The sequence below is a fragment of the Bidens hawaiensis genome, unplaced genomic scaffold (assembly GCF_021521415.1).
Source record: "Bidens hawaiensis isolate Kalapana, Puna unplaced genomic scaffold, B.hawaiensis_p1.1 tig00022097_1, whole genome shotgun sequence".
NCBI classification, from domain to species: Eukaryota; Viridiplantae; Streptophyta; class Magnoliopsida; order Asterales; family Asteraceae; genus Bidens; species Bidens hawaiensis.
In genome coordinates, this window is record NW_027493423.1 from 62,906 (window position 1) to 87,303 (window position 24,398).

The window sequence follows — 24,398 nt, forward strand, 5'->3', positions numbered from 1 at the left end:
AATTTATTTATATGCTAAATGTGACCAAGTACATACTGTAAAGCTAGTATACAACTTTCTGTGCAAACAAGAGAGATACTTGTCTACTTGATCTTTGTATGAAAACATTACAAATTAAGTCTAGACTGTGCTAAACGGAATGAAACGCTCAACGGGTCAAAACCGGTTAAATTCATTGATATTGAAAAGGCTAAGACTAATATGTTTTTAAAAATGGTTGATGACTTTAGATATAAAAAATAAGTATATTTATATATAAGATATAAAATTGATAGTTTATGGGCTTGCATATCCTGTGATGAAAGCGTCACAACGAGATAAGATGTGGTAAAATTGAAGTTAAATGAATAAGATATGGAAGTTCAAAGTGAAACTTGAAAGAGAAAATTGTGTAAGGTTGATCCAGAAAGGTTGGTGACCAAACAATGAAGCCAGTGAATTATAAGTAAAGAGCTAAAATGCTTGTTAAACTCACACATCTAGGTTCTAATCTCACTTCAAAGAGCATCCACAACGGGTACATGTTGCACTCTCTGGATTATGTGGAACAAGCGGACAAAGGAGTGTCAGAATTTGTTGATGTGGGTGTGTTTTATGAGGTAAGTTTGTGGGTGAGGTCCTTAATTCCGGACTTGCTATTGACTTCCTATGGTGGCACATTCACATCACTCTTACAACTTTATTATTATAAATGTAAAAGCAGGTAATGGTGTGACGGTTTGTTGTTGTAAAATAAATGAATATTTTGAAGGAAGTTTGAAATATGGTATGAAATTGATGCGACGGTTTGTGATTATGGATGCTCTAACAGCATCCTCAGCGGTCGAACACCGCTAGACGACAATGTCACAACCACCCCCACCTTTCTCCCCTTCTCTCTCCTCTTCGCAACTTCTCCCTTCACGCCACTCATTCGGACGCGTCCGCAATGCCATACCTGTCATGCCCTCTCTCTCTCCCAGCGGGGCTCCGGGTATACACCAAAAGAAGGAAAAAAGCACATGCCTGATTATATTTTCATAGAACGTGCATGACGGTCCAAATTTCTGTCCGAATACTTGAAGATGAAAATGTTTGTTAAGCTCATTCGTTTAGTTCTTTTAAATTATATTTTTTTACAACAATAAACCCTATACTTTTAATGTCTCATGGTGCTCCTTTTATTACTCAAAATGAAAACAATGATTATAGTGTGGATCCTAAATAAGGCCATGTGTTTATAAGCACCCAAAACAAGTTATATATAATAAAGACCCGTAACTAGAGGTGGTAGCCCGTGTTTACCTCTTGCCCAAACAAAATATATTTATTTTTACACATCACATTTTCCTAAATTAATCATCTTAAATTTAACCATTTCTTCTTCATTCTTCTTCTCCCAAATGCACCCTAACTAATTTTGTTAATAGATTATAAGATCAAAGAAAGGAAATGAGAGAGATCGTAAGCATTCACATCGGTCAAGCCGGAGTTCAGGTCGGGAATTCATGTTGGGAGCTTTATTGTCTCGAACATGAAATTCAACCAGATGGCTTCATAGCCGGGTTTGCACATATATTTTCTTCCATATATGTCTTTTTTTTACATTTTGATTTCTTTTATCAATTTAGTTTATGTATGTATGTGTGTGTGTGTTTTTAAACTGAAATGCTACAAAAGTTAACCTTTATATCAATCGCCTCGAATAGTTTAGATTTCTAGAATTTGTTTTTTAAGAATATGTTCACATGTGTACATTTTTTTACTTAACAAAAATTTCATAAATAGCTAAAATCAAAGGAAAAGTTAGGATAGAGATATAAACCAATTTTCTTTCTCCAACTTTATTAATTTTTAAAGCGCTAGTATGTATTTGTAATGCTTAACATAATATTGATCTTGAAATAAAGCTAGACTGTCACATTAAACTTTACGGATTATTTTGATTATGATTATTTATATCTTGTAAATTTCTTTGCAGTGCTGATTCACAAAGCACAGGAAACGACTCATTTAACACGTTTTTTAGCGACACTAGTTCGGGAAAAAACGTACCAAGAGCCGTATTTGTCGATCTTGAACCAACCGTCATTGATGAGGTCCGGACGGGAAAATACAGACAACTCTTCCACCCCGAACAACTCATTTCAGGCAAGGAAGACGCTGCCAATAACTTTGCTAGGGGACACTACACAGGTACCCATTAACCATAATGTAATTTAAAACTAAACACAACAAAAAAAAACCTTATTAATCTCAAAACAAACATATTTGCAGTGGGTAAAGAAATACTAGAAATATGTCTTGACCGAGTCCGAAAGTTAGCCGACAACTGCACCGGCTTGCAAGGGTTTATGGTCTTCAATGCCGTTGGTGGTGGCACTGGTTCAGGCTTAGGTTCATTGCTTCTGGAGCGCCTTTCGGTAGAGTATGGAAAGAAACCAAAAATCGGGTTTTCCATTTTCCCATCTCCACAAGTTTCAACCGCGGTCGTGGAGCCTTATAATAGTGTGTTATCGACTCACTCTCTTCTTGAACACACGGACGTGGTAGCGTTACTTGACAACGAAGCAATATACGATATTTGTAGGCGGGCGTTAGACATTGCTAGGCCAACTTACACCAACTTAAACCGTTTGATTTCTCAAGTGATCTCATCCTTAACGACCTCGCTAAGGTTTGATGGGGCGATTAATGTTGATATTACCGAGTTCCAAACGAACTTGGTCCCATACCCTCGTATTCATTTCATGCTTTCTTCGTATGCGCCTGTGATATCTGCGGTTCGAGCTCATCATGAAGAGAACTCGGTGGCTGAGATCACGACTGCGGTGTTTGAGCCGTCTAACACGATGGCTAAATGTGATCCAACACATGGGAAGTACATGGCTTGTTGTTTGATGTATAGGGGTCAAGTAATTCCTAAAGATGTTAATACTGCTATTGGTTCTATCAAGACCAAACGTACAGTTCAGTTTGTTGACTGGTAAGATTTTTTTCTCTTAAAAAAATATGTATATTCATTACATAACTAAGAGGTCTAAACGAGCCAAGCCACTTATGAGTTACTCGATATCTGCTAGCTAAAGATAGAATTAAACAACGCTTAAATGGGCTAGAGCACAAACTCGAGCCTAAATGTAAGCTTGTTTGATAAATAAGCATGAGTCAAAGCTTCACTCATCGAGCCCAAGTGGGCTCGTGGGCCTAAACGAGCCTGATATTTATATTACTTTTATTAATATATATATTAATTATATATTGCCTATTATATTATTATATATAAAGTATAAATTATGATAAAGATAATTCAATAATACATACTGTGTTATATATAAAGCTCTAATATATATAGGGAACTAAAAGTGTACATATAAACTAAATTCTAAATACAAGCCGCGCTTGAGCTTAAAAACTATCTACGAGCCAAGCACGAGTTCTAGAAAGGGTTTTAAATGAGTTGAGCTCGAGCCTAAACAAGATCGGACTCAGTTTGGCTCGTTTACATACATAATTATAACAAACTGTATATTTAGATTTATGATTTAAATGGATAGTGATCTTGCAATATTTGCTGTACATATGTGAGTCTTTCAGGTGTCCCACTGGTTTCAAGTGTGGAATCAACTACCAAGCACCGTCTGTGGTCCCCGGTGGCGATCTTGCAAAGACGAAACGTGCAGTGTGCATGATTAGTAACAATACTGCTGTTGGCGAGGTTTTCAATCGGATTGACCGTAAGTTTGACCTGATGTTTGCAAAGCGAGCATTCGTGCATTGGTACGTTGGTGAAGGAATGGAAGAAGGCGAGTTCTCAGAAGCCCGTGAAGATCTTGCGGCCCTTGAGAAAGATTACCAAGAGGTCGGGCAAGACGCCCAGGAAGACGAGGAGCAAGAAGAAGAATGATATGTTACACATATCATATATACATGTTTTTGTCAAACTACCTTATAAATCAATCAAATATGCATTTGATAATGTACTAAGAACACATGATAAATGACATATAATGTTATATTGTTCAGAAATACAAAAATACTTGTTACGATTTTTATTATGTAGAACCAAATAAAATGTATGATCGAAAACACCAAATGGACCGAAATGAAACTACCATAAAAAACAAATAAAAGCGTAACACATGCTCAATGGTTAGCCTTGGCAACCCTCTCTGTCTCATCTTTCTTCTTGATAGCATAGAATATGTATTCATGTTTAAAAAAATTTAAGTTTTTGTTTTATTCATTGTTTAGAATTTGTTAGCTGTCGATGGCGGTGGTTAGGGAAGACAAGGAGGGTAGCTAATTTAAGTGTAGTGTTTGTTAGAGCTTGTGGTCGTGATGTTGAAAAAACCGATTAATCGATGGTATGCGATAGTGAAATATTAAAAAACTAAAATTAGGAGTCTCGTATGAGTGGAGACAAAATGTCATAATTGGGGTATTTATAAATTTTTAGTTCTATTTGTCTATAATAACGACAAAATGGTTATTTAGTATGGATATAATATCTTCTTTTAGCATAAATAATACGAAAAATGTATAGCGATGTCAAGAAAATATAATTTTCTTTTTGATACTCCGTGGTTAATATACGTGTACAATATTATGATTATAACAAAAGACAATATAATATTAAACACTATTACTATAAGATATAAACCATCTAACTTCCAAATGAGAGGTGTGATAAAGACTTATTTATTCCTAACTTGAAGATAGTAACATGTGAGAATGAAGTTCTCCCAAACTTCAATTCAAGAAACATAAACGTGTTATAAATAAAAGGGGTAAATACTTATCGAATAATTAACAGTGATAAAAAAACAATTAACATAATATTATCATAAAGAAGTATTTAAAAGAAACAATATAACATAATAATAAATCAATTGAAATTGGATCTGAACTTTAGGCATTGCAGCCTATAGTCTAAATCTTTACTTTCCCTATAACACCATTAAAATACAATTTTATTATATTGCCCACGAATTAAAATATGGACTACGTATGCTTAAGTAAAATTACGCTTTCAAACCACCAATTTAACAATTATTAAATTTTTGCTTGTTTTTCTCTTGTAAGGTCATACTTGGTCATCCCACATATTTTTTCATTGACTGAATCCCTACAAAAGTCTTGGGGAGCATTATCTTAATTACTAAATCTAGGAAATGAAAACGATGTCATACGGTGAACAATGTTACATAGCTTTTAGGGTTTTAGCGTCATTTGCATCAAGATCCCATGTGCCCTCTACATATTGTAAGTTGTAACTCTATTACATAAGTGGAAATTAGAAAAATAGGCTCCATCTGGGCCTGAACAAGCTAGGATTAAATTTGGTCGACAATCATTAGTGTGGACGGTCAAAATAACCAGCTCCAATAACTATTAACAAGTTATAAAATCAACTCAAGCAACAATTGTAAACAAACAATAATATAAAATTCGTATCATTATATGCAATTACCATGATGCATGAACATGAACACGTAACGTTAAAAGATGTATGTCATTATTACCGCGCTGTCATCAGTTATGTCGTCTCCCTTGGCACCCTTACTTTTTATGTTTTTACAACGGCATGGATCGTCACAATCAGTATCATAACAAACAAGAAATATATTGTCACCCTTGGCACATTTACTTTTTATATTTTTACAACGGCATGGATCGTCGCAATCGGTATCATAACAAACAAGAAAGATATTGCTCCATGGATATAGCGATGTTATACATTTTTATTTCTAATAATTTCTTTTGTAACCTTGTGTTTTTTATTTACAATGTTGAAGTTAAAAAGTAAATGAGGCTATTTATAAACCTAACACGTGGAGAAATTAGAAATTCATTTCATTTTAATTTTAGTTCAAGATAAGTATAAATAAATATACATTAATAAATAAAACAGTAAAAATAATATCCTACTATTAAATTAACAGCTCACTAACACGAATTCAATAATTTTAATGTTCTTAACATCATAACATGTCCCTTAAACTAAATATACTTCGTTATGATGTATAGCTTGGAACAAAATAAGTTGAAGAAAAAACCACTATGATAACTTGTTAATAGTTACTGGAGCAGATTATTTTGACTTTCCACGCTAATGATTGTCGACCAAATTTAATCCTAGCTTGTTCAAGCCCATTGGAGCCTATCTTTCTAATTTCCACTTATGTAATAGAGTTACAACTTACAATATATAGAGGGCCCATGGGATCTTGATGCAAATGGCGCTAAAACCCTAAAAAATATGTAATATTGTTCATTGTATGACATTTTTTTTTCATTTTCTAGATTTTGTAATCAAGATAATGCTCCCCAAGACTTTTGTAGGGATTTTGTTAATTGAAAAATATGTGGGATGACCAAGTGTGACCTTACAAGAGAAAAACAAGCAGAAATCAAATAATTGTCAAATTGGTGGTTTGAACTTTGAATGAGTAATTTACTTAAGCATACGTAGGTCATATTTTTAATTTGTGGGCAATATAATAAAATTGTATTTTAATGGTGTTAGAGGGAAAATAATGATTCGGACTATAGGCTGTAAGGTCTAAAGTTCGGGTCCAATTTCAACTGACTTATTATTATGTTATATTATTTTTTTTAAATACGTGTTAATAATAATATTATGTTAATTGTTTTTTTATCACTTTTAACTATTTGATAAGTATTTACCCCTCTTATTTATAACACGTTTACGTTTCTTGAATTGAAGTTTAGGGGAACTTCACGATCACATGTTACTATCTTCAATTTAGGAATAAACGGGCCTTTATCACACCTCTCCTTTTGAAGTTAGATAGTTTGTATCTTATAGTAATAGTGTTTAATTTTATAATGTCTTTTGTTATAATCGTAATATTGTACACGTATGCTAACCATGGAGTATCAAAAAGAAAATTATATTTTCTTGTTATTGTTATACATTTTTCGTATTATTTATGCTTAAAGAAGATATTATATCCATACTAAATAACCATTTTGTCGTTATTTTAGACAAATAGAACTAAAAATTTATAAATACCCCAATTATGACCTTTTGTCTCCACTCATACGAGATCCGACTCCTAATTTTATAGTTTTCCAATATTCCATTGTCGCATACCAAAGATTAATTCATAATCATTATTAGCTTTTTCAACATCACAAATTCGCAAGCTCTAACAAACACTACACCTAAATTAGTTACCCTCATTGTCTTCCCTAACCACCGCTATCAACAGCTCACAAATTCAGAACAATGAATAAAACAAAACATACATTTTTTAAACGTGAATACATATTCTAAGCACACAAAACTGAACCCTCATTTTATTAAGACAAAAACCCTTTAATCCAAAAGTTAACTAATGAACAACTTAATATTATTTATGCAACTAAATGACACAAAAGTAATATTTTAGATGAAACCAATGAATGAATGTATTACTATTACATACCTGTTTAAAGAACCCTTGGCAACATTGATTAACTCATCAGCAAGGCACTCAGCAATCGTCTTAACATTCCTAAACGCACTTTCCCGTGCACCAGTGGTAAGAAGATAGATAGCCTGATTAACGCATCTTAGTGAAGAAATATCAACCGCTTGACGCCTCACAGCTCCATCAGAACCAATTCTTGTCGCGTCTTCTCTCGGTCCACTACAACATAACCACAAACCATATATCATAAACAATGCGAGCAGCCGTCAGTTTCTTACCGTTGTAAATAAAAACAAGAATTCTGTCAAACAAGATGTAAATTCTAGATCAATTGCAAGAGACTGACAACTGTTCATGTTAGTTTGATTAGTTTACCACTAATATCTAACTGTGCATAATGTTATTAACCTAATGATATTATATACACTGATTCACAGCTAATTACAACTCAAAAACACATTGAATAACATTTAATAATTGGATAAATATACATTTCAAATCTATAACATGATTATTAGAAATAAACAATATATCATACAAAATCAATCAACATAGTTAACTAAGGTTGTAAGCAAACCAAACAAAGGCATATTCGTGCTCATTCACTTAACTCTAACGAAATCGAGCAACTTTTTTTGTTCATGTTCGTTCGTTAAAAAACAGAAGTTTCCGTGTTCGTTTAAAATCTAAGGTTCACGGACATAAACAAATATAAATGAACATAGCTGAACAATCATATAACGAACACAAATGAGCATTAATTGATCGATCCAACACAAACAATGATTTGATTTTTTCAATAAAAAATACCAAGTAAATATTTACAAAAATTCAAACAAAAATAAATGAACGTTGATAAATATACATAAATGAACGAACAAAATATGTATTCATGTTCTTTGGTTTAACTAAATGAAAAAAAATTTGTTCCTACTTCCTCGTCGTTCGTTTATTAAACAAACAAACATAAACGTAAACGTATATAGCCGTTCGTTTAATGACCAAACAGTGGATGATCACAATGATTTTATTTTTTTTTTCAATAAAAAAAAGTTGATTAGATACTCATTAAAATTTAAATGAGCATAAACAAAAGTAAATGAACTAAAGCGTGTTCATGTTAGTTCATTAGTGCAAATAAATAAACAAAAAGTTTTGTTCATGCAATAGCATGTCACATATCGACACCTAATAAGACTCTTCGCTATGGGGCGGCAGAGGTGGCGGGCACCGATAGGCGCCGAACACCGCCGTGGGGCTCTGTCAAACCAAGGGCGCCGAAGGTTGGGTGGTTCCAACGGTCGGCGCGGTTGATGGTGAATGTGGGTCCCCCTCTCACACACACATACATACATATGCATATATATATATATATATATAGGGGCGCCTTTGGTGGCCTCAAACCATAGCGGGGCGGGCTTCGATGCCCCCCGTTGCTTACGTGGCGGTGACGTGTCACGGTGGAGGGGCTTCGAAGCCCCTCACCATAGCGTATAGTCTAATGGAACAAATTTAACGCAACCAATGAATAATATGATTATAACATGTAGGTGTGCTCTATGCCAAATTAAAACTATATTTACTATCATAACAATAGGATTAGATTGAAATGGAGGTTGCAAGGGGAGAATCCAATAACAGTCAGGTAGGTTTACTTACTGGTCATACCGAGTCGGGTCAGATCACAAACTCTTCAAGTCAAACTGGTGAAAACATTTGGTAAAAAATAAGGACAGTTTAATAATTTTTGTTGATTCTGCCTACGTAAAATGCGTTGTAAGTGTAACCTGTAGTGTTGATTGTGCTCAAAAGATATCTAGTTGGCTTATCTGCAAGTAAGTAGCACATTAGTATTTGCAAGAAAATTTGATTTCTAGGTGTTATTTGATCTTTTCTTTGTACAAGTATTGACGTTAGTCTTTTCCATTTTTGGATTCGTGAGTTAATAATAATAAATCAGCAATTTAGTAGGGTAAAGAAAGATAAGAAACAAATCACCTAGTTTTCGATCAATATATATAATGTCGTGGACTATGTGAATCATCCCGTGGTTTGTGGTGAATTTGTGTTTCTAATACCCTGCTAGCATCTTATTTGAACCATTTTTGTTGCAATCCATCCTTTGTTAGATCAATAGGTTTTGATTCAAGTAGTTACTGATTGATTTTGGTCTGCTTGCTGATCTATTGCAATATCAATCACCTTGTGAACATGCACGCCAACTGTTTGATGAATATCCTGTGCGAAATTTTTTCGTCTTCTGGATTAAATATGATGTTGGTTTACTATATGATGGTATTTTCCATGTTAGTTATATAGCTAGTGATCAAATGTTGATGTATAGTTTTTTTTATTTTTAGCTATAAACACATAAATAATTGCAGAAAATCAAGTGTTGATGTATCCCTCTTATCTTTGATTAGAGTACTCAAAACTGATTTGTAAAGCTACTATCATCCACACTTACCTTGCCAGCAAATAACACCATTCGGTCAAAAGGTACCAATCAAATAGTGATGGACAAAAGTAAATATTATCTTTCTGCTGTAAAATATTATTATATTCTGATTCAACTTTTTGGGACAATTAAGTCCACTAACTTTTGTACAAACAATTTGTATTTGGTAATCTATTGGCACTTTTTTTGTGTTCCATGATGCCCTGATAGGTGATTCCAAGTGTGACAACATTTTCATTCTCTCTTGAGATTGTATTAGGACCCATTGCAAGTAAACTCATGGCGCTACGCCAACACCAAGTTAACCAACGGGATAGGCTAAATCATAACTTGAAGGTGACCTTCAAAAGGTTCTGGTAGCATTATATATTCATTGACTTTTTAAACATTATTACATGTGACCTTTTAATTTGTTTAAAAACTAAAGTCAATGAAAAACTAATTTTTCTTTAAACATTGACTTTTTAGATCCATAAACAAATTACATGTTGCGTTTTGGGCACATTTTACGCCTATAACAAACCGGATTGTGACACGTGTCTTTGTCGGGCACACATTATGCCATGTGACCCTTGCGGGTGTAATGTGTTGTTTGGTATAGTTGCTTATCCTTTTTATATTTATGTCAATGGAATTAAATGGATACAATGTTAGAAGTAATGTCAAATAATTGAAGACAAGCTATTTTATTTCTCTAAATTTAGTTATTTATTTTTTTCAATGGGCTTAAGCACCTAAGAAACTAAGGTTCTTATGTGTCAGCCTTGTGCTTTGTAATCATGAACTAACAATGTTATTACTTAGCGGGTCATAATTTTTGATAACCATAATAACCTGTTACCAGTAAACTTACAAGGACCCACCATACTATTAAACAAAGAGATCATGGAGTCACTAGTTTGCGTTGGGCAAATGACCTTAAAACAGTTATGGTAGAAAATTAGTGGAGTTAGCGGGTCATTAACCACATATGTTATTGTTTATCTTAGATGCAAATTAATTAACTAGGAAATGTGGTAACAAATTTACGCTCTTGAGCGTACTCGAGCTCTATAAGTGAAGTCGGACTCTGATTATTTTATTAAACGAGCTTATCTTTTAGACTCGAATTTGTTTAAATCGAGTTGATTCAACTTTTTGTCGAGCCAGTCTCAATTAGTTAAGATGTGGCTAATTAACTCATTACAAACCTAATATTTAATCTTGAATTTGTTAACTATTATAAGTTTCCTAGACAAAAACAATTAAGGTCTACTGCAAGCAAACACACTTAGCCTTCCACTTATAAGTAGGGGTTAGCATGAATGATTTTAAAACCTTTTTATTCTACCAAATATGCCTTTTTTTAAATCAATAAATGTTTTACAATCAATATTCACAATTATATATGAAAAAAGTAATAAAAATATGACTAAAGTCAAAAATTGGAGAGTCCAGAAGGAAAATGCCAAAGAACACAATCCAAACACTCAAATTTGAACCAAATTACATAAAGTAAGTTGGATTTATTGTCAAATCAATCTTGCAAATTAAGCTCTATAGTAAAATGGGTAGAATGATCCAAAAATAGCACATGTATACAAACACTGTAAGGCTGGATGTAGGGGGGGGGGGCGACAAATGAAAGGATTTTGGCTACAACACCCCCCGACAATAAGTTGGGGGGGGGGGGCATGATCTTATCGCCGGTGAATGTTGGAAGAATATTATTATATTAATAATGGACTAATGACAAGCCTTTTTTTTTGGGGGGGGGGGGGGGGGGGGTGGGGGCTACAACAACATCCCCTGGGCTACATATCGGCCCTTTTGGCCACATGTCTAAGAAACACTTACATATATTGTTTTAAATGTGATACATAATACAATACAGTTTGACTAATAATTAGGCATACATTTTTAAAATTTTACCTGGTAATTTTATCAAGGGGTTAATATGGGAACTTAAAAGCAATTATTTTTATTTCTTTCTAATTTTAATTTTAAGTTTTGACACGTTAGTATGTTGGACCAAAGAGTGAGTACCAATTCTAGGAGTCACACTTCTTTAGGTTATTACAAAGTTATTAGAATCTCTGTTCTAGATATTTGTTGTCATGTAACCTTCAAAATGCCATTTACTAGTTTAAACTCTACTACTTTTTCATAAAATTAATACCAAAAAACTTTAATAAGTTATTTTATTTATTGTTATATTTTTTCGGAACAGCCCTTTAAAAAGAATTGTTTTACTAAGTTTAAACTCTACTTTTAGTGACCATTTTCAGGATGATCTAGAAAGGTGTGATTCTTGGCCTCTTTTTAATATTATTATTATTTGTTTAAAGTGTGACTTTATTAATTAATTCAATGTTTCGTTAACTAAAAAGCCGCTTTTTAGTATGGTGGCTTCTTTTGCCAAACTTTACTAAACCTTCTACACACATTATGTTCGTTAGCTCGCCAAAATAGCCTTATGTCACTCAACACACTTTTTCCACTCCCATACTCCATATTTATTTATTTATTTATTAATTATTTTCATTGATGATAAAAATAGGTCGTATAAATAATTGTTTAGTAACTATAGCGACTGGTTAAATCAAGAACATGCTATATAAGTTGTTCACGTCATATAATCAGTTCATTTGAGCCTACTTCATTTAATCTTGGTTACAATTTAGATGGATTGACGAACCAGATTGAATGATTCGGCCACACCTCAAATTTATTTATTTACCCTTTTTTTCATCTAAAATATTATTTAAATATTCTACTTTACGATCCACATTTTATATTTTGTTAAACATTGCACATCCAAACCAAAAGTTATACAATTTCATCTTTTGTATTAAGCTAGTTACAAACCGAAAGATGCTTGACCTACATTGTTAAAGTGGATGGTACGATAACTTTTCCAGTTACCAAATCATTTTCCAAACAACTGACAAGCAATGACTAAATTTGTGCTGAAAACTGTTGTAAACAAATCAAAATTAATCGAACGAACCAAACCATTTATATTTTCATGTATTTCTAGTTTTTATACATCAATTTCATATATTTCATGTTTTATACCATCATTTTATATATTTAAACTTCAATTTCTTGTTTTTTGCATCCGTTTCAGTTTTAAGTAAAAATTTATGCTCAAAATTGATTTTGATTATTAACCGAAAATCAATTTGGTGGAGTTTGATGATAAAACCAGATCGTTTACACTCCTAATTGTTTGACACGCCTATATTTGGAATGAGAGTGGGCTTAAATGTGGTTTTTTTCTATTAATAATAGATCGACACGTATTGGTTTTTATAATTTTGCTATCATAGGTCCATAAAAAACATAATCGATTATTATTTCTAACTGCATTAAATGTCATCTTCTTTTGAATTGAAATTTATACAATCAATTAGTTTCGATTTCCATAGAATAAAATAACACCGTATTACACGCAATGCGAAAATGACACAATTTTGTCTTGTGTCATAATTTAATATGACAACATATTATTTGGGCTTTTTTATATTCACAAATAGTAGGATAAGATTCCAAGTGACTTGTGTTTTTATTTATGATCTATTTATGTTATTGTTTGTTAAATAATTGAGACGTCAATTTGTTGTGCCCACCTTATCTTTAGTCGTGTCTGTGTACTATTAGTTTGATATAAAAATTAGTGGATATGAATATTAATTGCCTTAAAAACTATTGTGACACCTTCTCGAAGGCATAACTTTTAATGTTAATAACATTATAAGATGACAAAATGTGGTTATAAATCATGGTGAAAAGTTATGTTTTGGTATACCAAATAAAGTGCAAAATGATATGAACAAATCACATACGGGTGATGAGTCATTTGTTAGTTACTGAGATGAATAGCGTGATATACATGTTAACGCTCAGTACAATAAATGACATAACTAGATAAGTTATGACGAAAATCGTGTAATCATATTGACAGTTAGTACAATGAATGATGTACCGAATGAATTAATGATTGAGTTGCATGACATTACCAGATAAGTTATGATAAAAATCGTGTAATCATACTGACAGTTAGTACGATGAATGATGTACTAGGCGAGTTAATGATGTTTAAAAGTTGATATCTTTTGTTTTTAAATCAGACGTTGACAATACGACATATCGTTTCTAATGTCAGATTTAAACCACGTGACTGATTGTTATAGAATGCTATTGTTAAATTCATGTACTTACGTTAACAAACAGACTTGTCGTTTATTCTAAAAAGACGAGGATATCAATATTTTGCGCGTAGAAACCAAACCTTGTTTCCGGAATTTAAAAAAAAGACCACTTTATCCATTACGGATATAACACATTCATTGGTCCATCCAACAAGTGAACATAGTACAAAATCTAGCATCAACCAACAAACAAAAACACTAGATGATTCGTACATTAAAATATCTACGGTCTCATAGCATTACAAACTCACAATATAACGTTACAAAACTTACATAATATTGTGGATAAGTATGTATACATACATACATATAATATTTTAATATCATACACTATATAATATCATATTATGTAATAACTATGATATTATATGTAGCAAATATTTAAATCTCAACTAAGCAACCCGATTGCACAAACCCAGAAAACTCATTGGGGATTTCAATCTTTGTTGATTTACCATTTTGCCCCTGGTTACTTTTTTCCACCACATAAACCGCTAACGGTGCACCTTGGTAACCCGACCCGGTTACCAAAACCCGGTCCCCAAGGTCAACCCCGCATGACCCGACTTGTACTGCGGGCTCGTAAGCATCCCATGATGTGAAATTACCATTTTGCCCCTTCGCCAAGCACGACCGCGGACACCGGCTAACACCCCAAACCCCCTCCACCCGCCGCCACGCGCCTGTGGTGATATCGAGAACCTCCGCGCTGTCCTTGAACCGACCTTGGCTGTCGGTATCGTACCCGCTTACGACCCAAAACTCCGACCCGATTACCATCCCTTCGCATTCGTCTCGCTCGTCGCTCATCGGGGCCAACTCGGTCCACTCGTCGCGGGCGATGTCGTACACCCACGCGCTTTTCAGCGCGTTTTTATTCTCGTCGTGTCCACCCGCCACGTAGACTTTCCCCTCACGCGCCCCGACCGCGAAAAAGGACCAAGTCGACGGCATGTCGACCCGCTGAGTCCACCTCCGGGTCGTGAACTCGTACACGAACACGTCTCGTAACGGTTCCCAATTCGACGGGTTCCACCCGCCCATGAGTATTAATTTCCCCTCCGTGATTGCCACCTGGCAAAACAACGGTAACCCGTCTGGGTACTTTGGGACCGGGTCGACACGGTCCCAATTGCCTTTAATCAGGTCGAAGACGCTCAACCCATATTTCGGCTGTTTTTCGGGTTTAGCGTCTGCTCGACCCGATTCATGAAGGGCTTGCACAAAGCAAGCCCCTGTGGTAATAAAACCATTATTCTTTCTATAAAAATAAAAGTCACGGCTCTGTATCAGTCGCCTCCAGCGTTGACAAACGTCAGAGGCGACTGAATGAGAGCCGTAGTGCAACCGAGTCAAGCACTCAAGTGCAATTTCATCGGGTAAACCCGGGATCAACTCAGTGAGTTCAGTTTGTAGTGGTTCCATTTAATAAAGTGTATGTGTTGGGTAAAAAGTTCACGAAGATATAGGTTTGATGACACTAGATATTTATAGGGAGGAGTGTGTAATCAGATAGGGATGACTGTCATAAAGCTATCTTGAGGACTTCCATTGAGATGCTGCCACGTGGTACCTGTAAATTGATCTTTATATTTTGAATTTCGAAATTGTGAAGGAATATTAAATGTGCATTGTCACAAATGTTTATACTTTGTATTCACTCAAAGTAAACCGTCTATGGAATATAGTTGGTTATAAAATTATTTTTTGTTTCATGATTAAGTAAACGATTAATCATAAGGAATAACGTACCAATTATACCTTTTAAGAATATGTATTATGTAAGTAACTAAAATAATTATAGAAGATTCCTAATGTATGTGTATACTATGAATAGATAGCTTGTTGGAATATTATACATCAAATATATACGCTTATAAACCAGTAGAAAAGCTGCATAAACAAATCCGTAAATAAAAACCATGAAATCAAAATAAAAGAATTAACTGAGAAATGCTTGTTTGGTTATGATTATATGGTTCACTTGTATATATAACCGATATTAAAACTAATCTTTATATATATATTTTTTCTATTAAGTTATGTTATATAATGTAAAAATCTTGTTCTAGGCCATGGGGTATACTTTAACTCCTACATAGGTTAAAGTGACATGACACTTATAAGATGGATTAAACCACCACACTCTTGTGTTAAGTGTGTTAAAAAGACCTATGAGTTATGCTTTTAACAGGTTAAAATGAACAATATGTATTAATTACTAATTGATTTATTATATTAATTATGTGTTAAATGGGTTAAACCATTTCTTTTGGATTACATAAAATGAAAGAGAAAAAAATGATGATGTGAAGCTTATGTGTAATTAAGATCACCCCATGGCCTAATTTCTTTATATATAAGGAATTAAATTTATTAAATGTGGTTGGCTTGAATCTACTAACGTTCAAAGTGGCAATTTAAGCAAACCTTTCATAACTTAAATTCATAAATTGCTTGGTTATGAAAACCTAAAACCGGACTATTGAATATTGATTGTATGCTTGGAAAAGGTCAAATATGTTAATATGGACTATGTTTATACGAGAATAGTAAGAAATGCATAATCCATATACATATTATTTCATTTGTAATATGTAAGTGGTATATGAAAAGAGAGGTCATATGTATTTTACCAATATTCCACTTATCCCTTCCATTTGTATATAATATATGAATTGAATCGGACAATCAAAACCGTTGCCGGAACCCTAGAATCGTTCAGTCGTTGAAGAACACCTAAAGGATAAATATATAAGGTGTGAAGGGTGGCAAGCGACGAGGGAAGTGGCAGCTGGAAAGATTGCGACAAAATTTGAATGGTGGTGATGGTTTCTAATATCACATAAGTGGTATGCATTTACCCACCGATATTAATTGTAAGAGATATAATTTCGTCTAATCCTACTAAATTAAATCAAGAAATGATAAGTATAACAAATCTCTTCTAATGACAACAAACCCTATTGTTGAATATGTTTTTATACATTTTGAAACCAATATTTTTTTAACATGGCATGTGATAAGTGATAACGTTTAATAATGGGTAACTTTCTTTGAAAATTTTCACATGTTTTGACTATAGTTTGAAAGTCAAAAAGAAATATTCATATTTGAGAAAGTTAAAAGACATTTTATTATATATAAAATTAGAATAAAAACTTTGTCGGATATTTACTTTTTTTAAACAAAACAGTTATAAAATTTGTTAGTGTTAAGGGATTATGCATATGATTGCAATGTTTTGAAAACCGGACATGAGTTGTCAGTCGGGCCGGCCCAATAGGATATGGGAATGATTGTGGTCGATGTGTTTGAATCGTTTCTAATTGAACCGGCTGGTTTAAAATGGTTTAGTGGTCGAACATGCAGTATTTTTTGTGTTTTTTCTACTTATGTACCCTTTTCGTCGCTTGTTTTACTTATAAAGCGTGTTTTCATGTATATATATTTTTTTTAACATAGAATGCATTTAGTATTTAAAGTTTATGTAATATATTATTTTTATTCGAATTACATATGAAGTCATCCATTTATAAAATTTTTGGAATTAGATACGGTCCGAAAACATTGATTGATTGACAACACACTAACAAAGGACATGGTTTCACAATTTTATGCATGATTATTTAACACATAATAGTTACATAATCAACAAGGGGGGGGGGGGGGAGGGTTCAGATGTGTGTGTAATATATATATATTTTTATTAAAGATTTTTCACGCTTTGTCGGATTTTAAAAATGGGTTTTCACTTAAACTTAATAAAACACACAAATGACAAGTGTACCAATCGTGTAAGTAATATAGTCGCGGTAAGAACCGAGTATCAATCCGTGGACTCGTAAATTTCAATATTAAATCCTTGCATTTTATAATAACCGTAAGAAATATCTTAAAAGTTTTAGTTTTTAAAAGTAATTTTTCAAAGTGACTTATAACAATAATATAAAGCAAGCAAAAATATGATAATGGAAAGATTCAAGATTTAAAAGCTGTCACTTTAACTTTAGAATCCACTTGATTTCTTATAATGGTAAACTCAAATATATGGCAAATTCACTATTTTAATTTGTTTATGGAAAAGAGTAGTCACTAGTTATAGATAATTATTCCTTTAATTTTTTGAAAAACTAGTATGAATTATACAAACTAATCACCTCAAATCATAATTGTAAGTGAACCTTTATGTTGAAATTTAAGGATATAGATTATCATTCAATTACGAAACTCAAATTTAACAACCGTCGGAAAGATTACATGAAAAACACCTAATCCACCTATGGTTGATTAAAGTAGAAAAAGTTCAAGTATTCCTTTAATTTATGAATTTTCAACCCAAGTGTAATATCAAAATAGTTGTGTTAACAAAATACTTATAATATTACTTAACAAGAATATCAATTCATAACAAATGTTCAATCTTTTCAAATCTAAACATGAGGATATGTGTTTAACCAATTTTCATGTTAATATGCAAGAATTATTTTAACTATTTCTAGATTAAAAGTTATAAAGTTGCAAGAACAACATTTATAAATAAATGATAAAATCAAGAGTCTTTCAACATAACAAGACATACCATTTATAATTCTTGTATATTAATTTCAATTGTTTAAATACAATATTTCATCAAAGGATAACCAAGAATTAATCATTATTTCAACATAAAATTACCATATATTATTTCAAACCATCAAAAGTTATCAAGTTTTATCATAAGTTAAGATGATATGAAGAGTTTAGCTCATCATAATAATGAAATATACATCAAAATAAAAGATCAGAGCATTCATAATTAACTTTAAGATAATCTAGAACCAAGCTAGATGATTATGTGAATGCTTAGAACTCCTTCTTAATGTTGTATGGACCTTCAAGAGCTTCTTCTTGCCTTCAATCTTCTAGAATAATGGTGATAAGGGAGTGTTTTTGTGTATGTAATTCGGAGTGTGAAGAAGAGAACACAAAAGGCCAATTTATAGGCAAACTGCTGCATGAGGCACAGGGTATGCCGAATTCGGCACAGTCCATGCTGGTCCCCAAATCTCTGACAGAATATCTTTGTACTTGAAGCATGTGCACACATTTGACCATCGGGTGTGCCAATTCAAGCATGGGCTATGTGAACCCTTGTTTGCCGACAACAGTACTTTTTGCTTCCATCATGTTAGGCATCGGGTTGTGCCAAAGTGGGCACATGGTTGTGCTTGACCTTGCTAGATGACAAATTGTACTTTTCTTTTTGTTATGGTAGACATCAGGTTGTGCCTGAATGAGCGCATAGTTGTGCCTGACTAAGCATTGGGCTGTGTCTTCCTGGGCATGGGGCATGCTTAGCGCTGAAAGTTCATTTCATCGCCATTTCTTCTAGAAAATTGCTCGTTTCTTGTAACATCACATAAATTTCGGGCCAAAAATGTAAATTTTCAAAATTAAGGGACCAATTCTGCCAATTTCCAAACCTCGGGGGCTAAAATGAAAAATCTGATTTTTGACCCATCGCGCTACGCAACAGGTCAAGAAAGACACCCATCGCGTATCGCGATGGGGTGTCTGACAATTATTGACACGTGTGCCACGTGGCACACGGTGGCAACGTCTGCCGCCACGTGTCACCACAACGTGGCAACGCGTTCGCCACGTGGCAGGTCTACTCACTGACTCACTAACCCTATATCGCGATACGCGATAGATGAGCCAGGGAACCCATCGCGTATAGCGATAGAGACCAAAATCAGGCCTATAAATAGCAGCCTCGGGTCTTCACCATTCCACACTCAAAATCTCACACATTTACTCTCTCTCTAACCTCTCACTACCTCGTAAAACGTGCCAACTCTCCACCTCGAAAAACGTACCCTGTTACCTCGATTTCCGTGCCACTCCCCGATATCCCGAGCAAGAAGGAAGTGCTGTCCGACGACCCGTTGATTTCCTCGAAGTGCGTGCCAAAGGTGTCTCGAGAAACGTGCCAAGTGTTGAAAGGAGTGTTGATCAAGTGAACGTTGAAAAGCGAGTAGCGTCGAAGTGCTGCCCGAGTGTGAAGGGTATTATTAAGCCAAGCAAGGTAGGCATAATGCCCGACCGAAATAATAATAAAATATTATAACGGCTTAATGCCTTAAGTCGGAATTATACTCGATGAATATAAAAAGAGAGAAAATGTATTTAAAAGAAAATAAAGAAAAGAAAGATGAAAATATATATGTGAATATATATATATATATGTATATGATTATTCTTTGTTATAAAATATATTATTTAAAGTGTAATGAGTATACTTAAATAATAAAGAAAATACGTTTCTTAAAGAAGAAGAAACGTCGGGTTTTTAAATATAAACTAAAGGTTTATAAAGATTACTTTTCAACTAAAGGTTTTAAAGTAAAAGAAATAATGAACTAAAGGTTCATCGAGATGATAAGACTAAAGGTCTTAAGCCGGATCGTGTATCCGACTAATGAATGTTATACTCGTACTATAGTTGCGAGATAGCGAAGAAAGATTAACGGACGGTGTTGGAAGCCGATCCCATTGAAAAGGTGAATACGCCCCACTTTTACAAACTTGTTTTCAAACAAACAAACGTGTTATGTGTAAAAATTTACATGAGGCTACGTGTCTCTAAAAACATTATAAATAAGAGTATAAGCCAGCCCTCAGGCTATGGTATACGTTTGTCTGGATCCTTACATATGTGGAACGCGGTGGGCACATCGTACCACGCTTGGTCACGACCTCCAGCCACGATGGGCCGGACCTAAGTTACGTCCGAGTGGGGCATGGCCATGTGTATATTTATGGTACCTAAGTTATGTCATAAACGCTGCGGTGTTTCGCTGAGGTGACCTAGTGCAGAGACTCGAGTTTATGATGATTGTTTTAACTTGATTATTCCTAATCCAAGATGGGCCGAGACTTACGTGGTCTCGAGGGGTGATTAAGTAAAGAAAATATTTTTGCGTCAGCATATTCACCAGCATTCGTTGCTGACGTATTTTATTTACATTTTGCAGGTAATCACGAATAGAGCTTGCAAGACAAAGAAGCTCAAGAATCCGATGGCTCGGGTAATTTTGTGTAAATATAAAATATGGTGGTTTTGTAAAACATATAAACAAGTAAACTTAAAACGAGACTTTCTTCTCGTCTTTTGTATTGTAAATATTTTAATAACGATCCTTTGTTTTATAAAGTCTTCCGCTTAAACCCGCAACTCTGATTTATTTACAAATATAGTACCAACTATGGTTCACACTCCTAGGCATAGAATGGGGGTGTGACATTTCTCTTTTATTAGCTTGTTTATCCCTGAAAATTCAAATTAAAAAAGTTAAGTATCAATTCTAACTAAAACTCCCAATAAATACCATAGATTGGAGCGTAATTGATGTATAAAAGATGTATAATTTTGTGTACATCAGATTCGCAAGGGCATTCGAATCAATTATTAATTAGGTTTAATCAGTTTTTAGGTTGTTTTGGTAATTTATTGATGCTTCATTACTTTTCTTTTTCTTGGAAAATAGGGGTATTAATCCACAAATCATCAAGGAACCATTAATAAGGGTGTTCATAGGGTCAAATTTTAAGTTACTTGAATCATGTTAGTTGGATCTTAAGATGTTTCAACTCAATATGACCGAACTCAGATTAAGATTCATAAAACATATTCGAACTCGAACGTTTGAATTTGGTTTGTTATAGATTCAAATTTACTCTAATCATTTAAAAAAGTACATGAAAGGTAATTTCACTTCGCGCCATTTTTCCTCAATCTCCATTTATAGTGGTTTAGTGGTTTCGAAGAGGCTAAGACGGTGTGATTAGGGCTTTAATTTCAATGTCCAACGAGCCAACGAAAAATTCAATGTTTGGGTTTACCTTGGCTTGGACTCTGCTCATCCATATGCCAATTTGAGCGAGTTTCGAGCAACCCTCAAACATTTGAACAACCCTAGATTGAATCAGTTTATTCCAATTTGAAAAGTTTAAATCTAAATTCGAATTTGAATTAGATAAAAAAGCAATTATAAAAACCTATTTTATTTTATTTGAATTCAAATACATTGGAGTAAACTGAATTAAAAAAATTACAAATTATCTCAAAAGTTTATACATTAAATTTAAAAACAATTATAATAAAGACAAAATGGCAAAACTAGTCCTTTATGTTTGCACGTTTTTTCAATGGTAGTCCTTTGACAAACTTAATAACATAAATCATCCTTTACGTTTAAAAAGTCTATCGCATTACGTCCTTTGTCACTAACCCAGTTAGTTTTGTTCGTTAAATCTAGTCATGTGCAAAGCACATGAGGGTAGTTTGGTAATTCTACATACATGTTTCCCTAATTGTCTAGCCAACCATCACCATCAACCCTGACCAGACAGCCACAAATGCCCGTCCCCCCACCCCCACCCCCACACACACGCACCTGGCGCCGCCAACGATGAACGCAAAATTTTCAATTGATCTGTTTTCGTTTTCAGTTGCTTCGCATAAACAGTTTCCAATGAATCTAAACTCATTAACAATGATTTCATATCCAAACCCGATTTCAGTTTCGATATCTGATTCATCCCATAAATCAATCAATTATATTGGTGTTTATAGAATTGATTCTCGCTGTAACTATTAGTGGGTATCACTGCATATATAATCTCAATCGGAACGTGATTTTAGGTTTTTATTGATGAAAGATTTGGGGGTTTTCGGTCAGATCTGAAACCGAATAAAAACGATGGAATAGAGTGACGAAAAAGTTCACTCACGGGAAGGTGTGAGTGTCGGAGCAGATGGTTGCAAGAACGACGGTGGAGGGTGATGTTGACCGCGGTGGAGTGGGTGGCAGGTGAGGACGGTGATGGTGAAGGTGTGGTGGTGAACGATAGTGTTGATAATTGTGGCAAGTGAGTGGTTGTAGATATATGGTGGCCGGAGATGGTTTAGAGAGGCGGGATGGTGGTGGCTGGAGTTGGTGATGGTGGTTAGAGAGGGAGAGAGTGCATATCAGATAATGGGAGAGAGAGATGACAAGATATATCTTTAAATATTTTTATTTTTATCTCAAAGTTTAAGTTATAAACACAAATAGTCCCTCAAAGAGTAAAAGACGAATTTACCCTCATGTGATTTGCACGTGATTGGTTTTAACGAGAAAAGTTAACTGGGTTAGGGCCAAAGGACATACCGTGATAGACTTTTTAACCGTAAAGGATGATTTATGTTATTAAGTTTGCCAAAGGACTACCATTGAAAAACGTGCAAATATAAATGACTAGTTTTGCCATTTTGTCTATAATAAATCTAACTATCTATATAATTGTCTACCATTAAATCCTACGTGTTGCTCTCAGGTTGTTCTCCCCATTCTCTAGAGCCACCAGATTGCTTAATTTTTAAATGGAGGCTTCTCATGCATTTGACCCGAATTCGCGGGTATGGGTCTCACCAAACCCGGATAGTCTTAAATTGGGTTATAACATCTCGTTTATTTGTGAAACTCTTTCATAATCAAACAATATTTTTTGCGGGTCATGGGTCTCACCAAACCCGGATAACCCTTAAACAGGTTATAACCTCTCATTTATTTATGAAATAACCTCTTAATAATCAAAGAATAATTTCCACGGATTATGGGTCTTACCAAACCCTAATAGCCCTCAAATGGGTTATAAGATCTCATTTATAGGTAAACACTTTCATCATTAAACCTTAATTTAATTTATCTCTTTTACATGTTCTCTGTTATTGGTCTATCATCTCCATCGTCGGTTAACTTCCGATACTATCCACCATCGTCAACTACATCAATGTCCCCTTTTTCATTAGACAAATATTTGTGTTTATGTTTGTTCATTTAAAAAAATCAACATGCTCGTGTTTGTTTATTTTTGTTCATTAAAAAACTAAAAAAATTACACATCTTAATTGAAAAAACCCAAACACTAAAAAATATAATAACAAACTAATATACGTGTATTAAATTAAAACAAAACTACGTTAAAAAATAAAATAAATCATTATAAAATAGCAAAAGGATTAAAATAAAAAACTTGAATAAACTCCCGTAACATGGGAGGATCAAACTAGTTAATATATAGATGTATATTCGGGTTTAAGTTATACTCGGTTGATCCGGTTCAATATTCATAAATTCGAATCCGATTCAAACAATGACTCAATTTGAATACTTAAAATTCAAAAATGATTTTTGGGTTTTTTTTTATTTGGATTTAATACTAAACACTCCTAAGCATTAGAGATAATTTAGTGCATCTAAAAAATTATTTTATTAATATTTATTATTGACAAACTTAAAG

At 33.8% G+C, this 24,398-nt stretch overlaps 2 protein-coding genes across 2 annotated transcripts; one reads left to right on the top strand and one right to left on the bottom strand.

The window, feature by feature from the left end:
• The first annotated feature begins 1,006 nt into the window (after positions 1 to 1,006).
• LOC143564607 (tubulin alpha-5 chain-like) lies at positions 1,007 to 4,167 on the top strand. Its single transcript, XM_077051832.1, has 4 exons — positions 1,007 to 1,544; positions 1,961 to 2,175; positions 2,257 to 2,965; positions 3,577 to 4,167. Exons 1-4 carry the CDS (start codon positions 1,432 to 1,434, stop codon positions 3,884 to 3,886), a joined length of 1,347 nt encoding a protein of 448 aa, XP_076907947.1. The 5' UTR covers positions 1,007 to 1,431; the 3' UTR covers positions 3,887 to 4,167.
• Positions 4,168 to 14,279: 10,112 nt separating this feature from the next.
• LOC143564620 (F-box/kelch-repeat protein At2g44130-like) lies at positions 14,280 to 15,532 on the bottom strand. The gene has a single exon (XM_077051840.1). The coding sequence runs from the start codon at positions 15,492 to 15,494 to the stop codon at positions 14,451 to 14,453; it is 1,044 nt and encodes a 347-aa protein (XP_076907955.1). The 5' UTR covers positions 15,495 to 15,532; the 3' UTR covers positions 14,280 to 14,450.
• Positions 15,533 to 24,398: the final 8,866 nt, after the last annotated feature.

What these genes read in the sequence shown, in the direction of transcription:
- LOC143564607 (XM_077051832.1), top strand. Translation starts at nt 1,432, where the DNA reads ATGAGAGAGATCGTAAGCATTCACATCGGTCAAGCCGGAGTTCAGGTC. An exon ending in TGCTAGGGGACACTACACAG is followed by an intron (nt 2,176 to 2,256) that starts GTACCCATTAAC and finishes ACATATTTGCAG; the next exon opens with TGGGTAAAGAAATACTAGAA. An exon ending in ACAGTTCAGTTTGTTGACTG is followed by an intron (nt 2,966 to 3,576) that starts GTAAGATTTTTT and finishes TGAGTCTTTCAG; the next exon opens with GTGTCCCACTGGTTTCAAGT.
- LOC143564620 (XM_077051840.1), bottom strand. Translation starts at nt 15,494, where the DNA reads ATGGAACCACTACAAACTGAACTCACTGAGTTGATCCCGGGTTTACCC.